The sequence below is a fragment of the Plecotus auritus genome (genome assembly GCF_963455305.1).
Source record: "Plecotus auritus genome assembly, chromosome: 9".
Taxonomy (NCBI): Eukaryota; Metazoa; Chordata; class Mammalia; order Chiroptera; family Vespertilionidae; genus Plecotus; species Plecotus auritus.
The window spans coordinates 69,017,963-69,026,614 of NC_137783.1; the positions used below are offsets into that span (position 1 = coordinate 69,017,963).

The 8,652-nt window shown below is 50.5% G+C and overlaps 1 protein-coding gene across 3 annotated transcripts; it reads right to left on the reverse strand.

Moving 5' to 3' along the window:
- Positions 1-741: 741 nt before the first annotated feature.
- Positions 742-8,646, reverse strand: HINFP (histone H4 transcription factor). 3 transcript variants are annotated; one of them, XM_080687695.1, is made up of 9 exons: positions 8,504-8,646; positions 4,116-4,345; positions 3,745-3,856; positions 3,421-3,573; positions 2,842-2,919; positions 2,637-2,757; positions 2,414-2,552; positions 2,188-2,312; positions 742-1,696 (listed from the first exon to the last, which is right to left on the reverse strand). In XM_080687695.1, the coding sequence occupies exons 1-9, from the start codon at positions 8,595-8,597 to the stop codon at positions 1,360-1,362; spliced, it is 1,389 nt and encodes a 462-aa protein (XP_080543821.1). In that variant the 5' UTR covers positions 8,598-8,646; the 3' UTR covers positions 742-1,359. The 3 variants fall into 3 exon arrangements, with proteins under 3 accessions (XP_080543821.1, XP_080543822.1, XP_080543823.1); XM_080687696.1 differs by lacking the exon at positions 8,504-8,646 and adding an exon at positions 6,806-6,908; XM_080687697.1 differs by lacking the exons at positions 3,745-3,856; positions 8,504-8,646 and adding an exon at positions 5,332-5,436.
- Between the last annotated feature and the right edge of the window lie 6 nt (positions 8,647-8,652).

The window sequence follows — 8,652 nt, forward strand, 5'->3', positions numbered from 1 at the left end:
CGAAATTCATGCATGGAGGGGGGTGTCCCTCAGCCCAGCCTTCACCTTCTCCAATCTGGGACCCCTCGAGGGATGTCCGACTGCCTGTTTAGCCCCGATCCCGGTGGTTTCAGACCTAAACGGGCAGTCAGACATCCCTCGCACAATCCAGGACTGCTGGCTCCCAACCACTCACCTGCCTGACTGCCCCAACCACTCCCCTGACAGCCTGATCGACACCTAACTGCTCCCCTGATGGCCCGATTGCCCATAAGTGCCCTCCCCTGCTGGCCTGGTAACCCCAAACTGTCCTCCCCTTCAGGCCTGGTCCCCCCCAACTGTCCTCCCCTTCAGGCCTGATTGCCCCCAACTGCCCTTCCTTGCAGGCCTGGTCCTTCCCAACTGCCCTCCCCTGCTGGGCTGATCGCCCACAAATGCCCTCCCCTGATGGCCATCTTATGGCAGCCATCTTGTGTCCACATGGGGGTGGCCATCTTTGACCACATGGGAGCGGCCATCTTGTGTGTTGGGAGTGACGGTCAATTTGCATATTACTCTTTTATTAGGTGGGATGGCCTCTGCTTAGGACCTCCAGAAGGAGGGTAGATACTGAGAAGAAATGGACATTTCACAAAAGCAGGGGGAGGTGGGCTGGGAACAGAAACCCCAGCCACTAAAAGGGGAACAAGCCTAATTACTCAGCTCCTTTTCTGGGTGGCTGTATCTCATTACCTAGTTAACTGCACCAAACACAAGAAAGACTAACAGCAGAAGCATTTATTACCAAAACAAGCGCTACATACACTGCCCCACCCTGGCCCTGAGGATGACACGGAAGTCCTTGGGTGGCAGGAGGAACCCTTTGGAGGGAAGTGGCTCCTGGGACATAACCTCAGCTGGGCGGGTGAAAGGAAGGGCCTCAGCAGGGACTAGATCCATGTCATCCTTGGGCCCGAGAAACCCTAAAGATGGGAGTGGGTGCAAGCTGACTAAGGACTTTCACCACTGCTCCAGCATGTCTAGGGGTCATGGTTGAGCATGATACTAGCTCCCTCTACAAGAAAACAACGTACACAACCAGGCTATCCTCCTCAGAGTCCCAGCTCCTCAGGGTCCCCACAAAAACATGGTGTGGCAGAAAAGGAAAGTCCTTAGAGTCTGCTGACTGATGCAAGCCAGATCCTGAGTGGACCACACTGCTCCCAGCACCCCTCCAAAAGGCATCCACTGGCAAGGGCTGCCCCAAGGGGCAATGCCACCAGCCTGGCTCAAACCCAAGCTTGGGCTAGGAATGTTGCTGCTCGACCGCCTTCAGACCATCTGGACTTCTGGTTCCCAGCTACTCCCTAAAGCCTCTCCATGATGCCCCCTGAAGGGGACTCAGGGGCTGAGGCGGGACTCTCCCGGGGCTTTGGACAGCACATAGTAGACAATCTCCTGGGCATTGGTCTGATTCACCACATGGATGACAGGACTGGAGGTGTCCTGAGAGGCTGAGAGGCTGTCCTCACTACCTTGGCCCTCCTCTTCCATCTCTTGCTGGGGCCCTGGCTCCCCAGGCACTGTTTCTAGAATGATGCTCTGCAGGCTGCTCTCGTTCAGGGACGCTCCCAGGTCTGAGCCTTCCTGTGGTTGCCGCAGCAGTTGCTGTGTCAGTTCCACACTTTCATAGCGAACCAGCTGCAGCCGCATGTAGCCGTCCTCATGCTCCTTGTATCTGGGGAAGCAGGAGCGCACAGGGCATCAGGCATGGGCAGGGCCACAAAAATGGGGGGCATGGCAAGTAAGGAACAAACCCAAGGGGTGAGGGGCCCTGAGGTTCTAAGTGATGGAATTGAAGACAGAGATGTTTATCAGGACATGAAAGCCAGAGGGAACTCATTACTCAAAATGGAGAATTTTAAGTAGAAACCCAGAGAGTGGGGGTGAGGGAGGAGGGAAAATGAGAAATTATTAGTGGAGGCTGAGGTCAAGGAGCTATGGTTCTGGACCCTTAGGCTCTACTTCTATTTTGGCACCATTTATTGGGTTTGTCACTGTGTCTTGAATTCAAAAGTCAGAAAAATAATCTTTGTCTCACTCACTGCTATTCTTGGGGTTCCTTGAGCCTAAATGGGGATGGAGGGCATCAAAGCACTATCAAATTAAAAATTTTAATTTGAATATGGGAAAAAATGTGTGCGAATCTATGGGAGGGTTGAGACATACCGAAAACGGGGGTGCCCGGAGGGCCACTTGAACTGGTGCTTCTTGCGAAGATGCACAGTGAGGTTGTTACCCCTGGTGAAGCATTTGTCACACACGTGGCATTTGTACCTTGGTTCTGAGTAACCCTGATTGGGGGCGGGGGGGGAGAAAGGTCAGCTCTTCAGCCTCGGCTCCCCCCCCCACCACCCCCAACTCGGCTGACCCTTCCCACCCCAGCCTCACTCACTTCATGCACTTTCCGGTAATGGGACTTGACGGAGCAGAGGGCTCGGGCACTGAAGTTGCAGTTCTCAAAATCACACCTGTAAGCTGGCTCCTTGCTATGGGTATCCAGGTGCTTCCGGAGGTCGATCAGATTCTTGCAGCTGCCAGGAGAGGTCAGGAGGGTGGGAGGGCGTGGGGATTCTAGAACACCAGGTCTGTGATTTCTGGCCCCTGGTTCCCCTTACCTGTAGTCACAACAGTCGCATTTAAAGGGCCGGTCCTCGCTGTGGCGAAAGCGCATGTGGTTGCGGAGGGAAGATGGCAGGGGACAGGTCATATCACACAGAGGGCACTTGTAGTGGTTCACTGAGGAGCAGAGGAGGCTGTGATCTGAGGGCCAGGGGAACCTTGGGGGGTGGGCAGGGAGGCTGGTGGTGCCCAATTACTCACCATGGTTACGCATGTGGTCTCGCAACAGCCTCTCAGTGGCAAACCTCTTGGAGCAGTGAGAGCACTGGAAGCGTTGCTCTGCAGCAGGGCAGGAAAAGAAAGGGTGGCTGTAGAAGATGGTGGAGGTAGAGGGGAGAACGAGTCCCAGAGAGGGGAGCCTCCCAGGCAAAAGGGAACCACCCCAAGGAGACAAGGGGAGTTTAGGGAACTAGGATGGAAACAATATCACGAAAAGAGCATGGGACTTGGTATGGAGAACCTGAATTAGAATCCCGGCTTGGACACTTACTAGCTGTGTGGTCTCAAGTAAGTGATTTTAAGCTCTCTGAGCCTTAGTTTCCTCATCTGCAAAAAGGGGATAAGAAGCCTACCTCATGGGCTGTTGTGAAGATTCACTAAGATAACTGACAGGCACACAGTCAGCTCTGAGTAACAATGTCTAATAAGTCCGAGTCAGCAGAGACCGGGGCAGGTGCCTGAGCCCTACAGGTAGATGCAGCCAAGTTGCATATAGCCCTGGAAATATGCCCCCAACCCCACAGGCTAAATAGCCTGCACCCACTTCTTTTGATTGCTTACGATCCAGTGAGGTCTGGCGACGGATGTGGTCTAAGAACTTGGTGTTGTTGGCAAACATGCCCCCGCAGGTGGGGCAGGCCGCCACCTTCTCCTGGGTATGGCTGCGGAGGTGCTCGCGAAGCTTACAGTGATCCTTGAAGGTACAGGTACAGCCTGGGAAGGAAGGACCAGTCAGGCTCCAGCCACAAACCCACAGCGTAGGCTCTGGACCCCCACATCTCTCCAGAAGCAGCCAGCCTTGCCCTGCAGGACCATCCCAGCTGCTCTAGCCCTTCAGCAATCCCAGGGTTTCTTCAGAGGCCAGAAGCTAAGGAGTGACCCTACCTTTCCAGCCACATAGCACCACGTGGTTGTCCTTGCCAACGGCTTTGTATTCACAGCACAGGCTATGCGCTTCCACGTGCCGGTAGAACCACTCAGGATTGTCGAAGGAGCTCTGTGCCAGGAGCAACTTGGGGTAAGGACTGAGGGTGGGTAGAGGGACTCTTACCCCCATGTGTCCAAAGGGGACCTCTTGGCTCCCTCCCAAATTAACTCTGGGAGGACGGGAACGTTTGAGCAAGGGAGCTACGCAGCCATGAAGGAGATATTAACAGGAGCCTCAGGACTATAAGGGTCCGAAGAAAGGATCAAGGCTTCTTTAGTTCAGACCTGCAACTTCCCCCCACCCCTATTTCTGGCAACTACCTGCTGACCTCACAGTGCTCCCACAGACACAGGAAGTGGTCAGGGATGTCCGGGATGATGTTGCGGCTGTGGAAGTCCAGGATGCAAGGGCTGAGGTCGGCCTGGCTCTTCAGGGCCTGCAGCCCCCACTGCTTCAGCTTCGTGTGATAGCAGTGGAAGTAGACGTGGCGGACAAGGTCAGCAGAACTGTCCAGAGAACAAAAGCCACACTCCTGCCATAAGCAGGAGAATTCTTCCTCTGCAGAAAGGGGTTTAGAGAGAACATGATGCTTTCTGACGCTCAGCTCTCCTTCCACCTGTGGCACTTAGCAGCAGGTGAGGAAGCTGCACCCTGACCGAATTGCCAGTTCATTCAGCAACATGTACCACCACTGTGTGCCAAGTGCTGGGAATGTCATGAGTAAAGAGTCCCAGCCTTTGCCCTTACATAGCTTACAGCCAGGGTGGAAAAGGATTAATCAAATAATCACATGTATAATTATAAACTGTGACCAACTGTAAGTTCTCTGCAGGTGGAGGCACGACACTACAAAATAAACAGAGGGAGACGGGTGTCTTGGAAGTGTCCCTGTGCTAAGATCTGAAGGGCGAGTGTCTATGAACTAGTGGAGAAGTGTGATCTATGCAAAGGGACGGTGTGTGCAAGTCCCAGCACCAGAAACTCAGCGGTAGCCAGTATGAGTGACATGCAGTACCCTGGCTGAGTGTCTACTGCTGCCTGCAGAAGATGCTGCTTCCCAACCGGGACACCCCTGCTCCTTGTGTCAAACTACAAACCCTTCTTCCTCCCGTGTTCTGCTCAAGATCTGTCTTCTCCAGGAAGGCCTGTCAACCATTCAATCTAAGCACCATATTTTCAATGTTTACACGGGTTTACTTGTTTTGAAAAGTAGATACTTTTAAAAATGTAATAATCCCCTAATTTCTCTTTTGTGTAAATATCATTTGGCTTTTGAAACTGTTACATATTTCAGTCACGACTTCAAACAGAATTTGAAGGGAGCTATCTCTGTACTTTCTACGTTAAGTTTTCAAACTCTGCTGTGACCTATTAGTGGGTGGCAAAATCAATTTATGGGATTGCAAACCACATTTTTTTTTCTTTCTTTTAATCCTCACCCAAGGACATGCTTGGAGAGAGAGGAGGGAGTGAGGGAGGGAAGGAGGGAGACATTGATGTGAAAGAGAAACACCGATCAGTTGCCTTGCATCTGGGAATCGAACCTGCAACCACTTGTGTGATCTGACCGGAAATCAAAGCGGCAACCTTTCGGAGCAAAGGACAACACTCAGCCAATCGAGTCACACCAGCAAGGCCACATTTTTTTCTTTTAAAGAAATAGAATAAGAGAACACTTCAGAGAGCATTTAATGAAGGTAAATATTTTTCCAAATATTTTTTAACTTGTGTGTACAGGGTTGTGATGTAAAATGTATTCCTAATTGGTAGTCACATTAAAAAAAAGAGAGAAACACCAGGGAGTGAAAAAAGCAGGTTGCCAACAGCTTGTACAATATAAAAGCAAAGTCAGCCCTAGCCTGTGTGGCTCAGTGGATAGAACGTCAGCCTGCGGACTGAAGGGTCCCGGGTTTGATTCCGGTCAAGGGCACGTGACTGGGTTGCAGGCTTGATCCCCAGTGTGGGGCGTGCAGAAGGCAGCCAATCAATGATTCTCTCATCAAAGATGTTTCTATCTCTCTCTCCCTTTCCCTTCCTCTCTGAAATCAACAAAATTATACACTGAGTAGCCAGATTATTACGATTTCTGAACGCATAATAATCTGGCCACTCAGTGTATATCCTATATAATAAAAGGCTAATATGCAAATTGTTCCCTCGACCAGGAGTTCGACCAGCAGGCAGGCCCGCCCCCACTCATGCACAAATTCAAAACTAGTGCCTTAGCCCTAGCTGGTTTGGCTCAGTGGATAGAGCGTCAGCCTGCGAACTGAAAGGTCCCAGGTTCGATTCCGGTCAAGGGCACATGCCCTGGTTGTGGGCTCAATCCCGGTGGGGGAATTGCAGGAGGTAGCCGATCCATGATTCTCTCTCATCATGGATGTTTCTATCTCTCTCTCCCTCTCCCTTCCTCTCTGAAATCAATAAAAATGTTTTAAAAACAAAACAAAAAAAACTAGTGCCCTGCCCTGACCGGTTTGGCTCAGTGGATAGAGCAAGGGTCCTCAAACTTTTTAAACAGGGGGCCAGTTCACTGTCCCTCAGACCGTTGGAGGGCCGGACTATAGCTTAAAAAAAAAAACTATGCACAAATTCCTATGCGCACTGCAGGCCCGGGACAAGTCGGCTGCTAAACAGAACAGGCAGCGGCACCCGGCAGGCTGGATAAATGTCCTCGGTGGGCCGCATGTGGCCCGCAGGCCATAGTTTGAGGACCCCTGGGATAGAGAATTGGCCTGCGGACTGAGGGTCCCAGGTTCGATTCCGGTCAAGGGCATGTACCTTGGTTGCAGGCACATCCCCATTAGGAGGTGTGCAGGAGGCAGCTGATCAATGTTTCTCTCTCATCGATGTTTCTAACTCTCTATCCCTCTCCCTTCCTCTCCATAAGAAAAATCAATAAAATATATTTTAAAAAAATAAAAAAAAAAACAAGCCCTAACCGGTTTGGCTCGGTGGACAGAGCGTCGGCCTGCAGACTGAAAGGTCCCAGGTTTGATTCTGGTCAAGGGCATGTACCTTGGTTGCAGGCATATCCCCAGTAGGGGGTGTGCAGGAGGTAGCTGATCGATGTTTCTCTCTCATCGATGTTTCTAACTCTCTATCCCTCTCCCTTCCTCTCTGTAAAAAAAATCAATAAAATACATTTAAATAAATAAATAAATAAATAAATAAATAAATAAAATAAAACTAGTGCCCTGGTGCACGGATTCGTGCACATTGAAAGGAAATTAATTAGAAGGTGGCTGGTGGGACTAGGGGAGACAGGCCAGACATGCCCTGGAGCCAACCTCCCATGGTCCCACCCCAGCCAGTGGCACCTGGTGCGGCCCCACAGCTGGAAGGGTGTCTGTGGAGTGAGCAGGGCCTCTCTGACAGGTAGTGTCCCTCGGCCTGGCCTGCAGGGATTGGGCCAAAACCAGCTCTCCGACATCCCCCGAGGGGTCCCGGATTGCAAGAGGGCGGTTCTTGGGTGACGCACCCCAGAATCGGGCTCCCTCCTCTCTGGTTCTAGGGTACGTCACCCAAGAACTACTGCTGCCAAGTCACCGCAGCTCGGCAGCTCCTGTGTTGAGCGTCTGCCCCCTGGTGGTCAGTGTGCGTCATACTACCGGCCGGTTGGATGGTCACTTAACCTTTTATATATATATATAGAAGATAGGTAAGTAAGTAAGTAAATAAATAAATGGAAAACCAGGCTTGAAGATCAGCTGCTATCATGAATGAAACAGTAACTATGCAGATCAGGAAGTTCATGATTAACAGAATACTTCAATGAAACAAAGGGTCAGTGACATTCTTTTCCCTGGGAAGTCAACAGTTCCTAAGACAGAAAATCAGGAAAAACTAACCAAAATGTACAAGACCACACCAGATGTCATCTCTGTGTGCAGGTTCAGAACACATTTTGGTGGTGGTATGACAACTAACTAGCTTTGTCATGTTTTTTTTTTAATTTTAAAAATATTTTTATTGATTTCAGAGAGGGAGAGGGAGAGATAGAAACATCAATGTGAAAGAATCATTTATCGGCTGTCTCCTTCACGCCCCACACTAGGGATTGAGCCCGCAACCCGGGCATGTCACTGACAGGGAACCAAACCGTGACCTCCTGGTTCATAGGTCAACACTCAACCACTGACACACCAGCTGGGCATGTCATGATTTGATTCCTGGAATTACTCAAAGAAAAATGAACCCAAACAGCCTCGCAAGTCATGACCTATATGAAAAGAAGACCTCAAGAAAAGGAACGGGAAAGGAATGCAAGGACAGAATGAAGAAAGCCAGGGAACTGCAAAGGCCAGTGTTGGTGCTGCAAGAAGTGAGCTGGAGACAGGACAACAGGAGGTTCTTCAGTGACTTTATCTGTAGTGACTGCAGATTTTCTACGAGGATTAATGAATTAAGAACTTTTATGTGTCTGGTTGTTTAGAAATACATATAAAAATACCAGTTATCACATGTAGAGAGAGGTCAAAAAGAATGTTCACAAAAGTACTGTCAATAATTGCCTTTGGATGGCAAGATGGCAGATTCATGTTGAAAATCCTTGTTGAATGAGTTTTCTATGCGTCTACAATGTTTTTATAAACAACAAAAGCACAACTAGGAAATTAAACTACCACTCTCCTGGGCTGCCTTCTCCGTCTGCAGGAAGGAAAGTCAGATGTTCCCCCTTCCCTTGAGCTCTTTCGCCTCCCGTGTCCTGCTTACCCAGCAGGTCCTCCTCCTCTTCCTCCTCCTCCTCCCCCGAGCTATGCAGGTGCTTCTGCAGGTGCTGAGTGACATGCTCGCAGAACTCCTCCATGGCTGAGCACACAAAGGAGCAGGACCCCCACTCACACTGCAGCCCAGGTTCTCCT

Excerpts from the sequence above, each read along its gene's own strand:
- HINFP (XM_080687695.1), bottom strand. The coding sequence starts at position 8,597 with ATGGAGGAGTTCTGCGAGCATGTCACTCAGCACCTGCAGAAGCACCTG. Across the intron at positions 3,857-4,115 it reads GTCTGTGGGAGCACTGTGAG|AGCTCCTTCGACAATCCTGA; the intron begins GTCAGCAGGTAG and ends CTCCTGGCACAG. Across the intron at positions 3,574-3,744 it reads GGTGCTATGTGGCTGGAAAG|GCTGTACCTGTACCTTCAAG; the intron begins GTAGGGTCACTC and ends CTTCCTTCCCAG.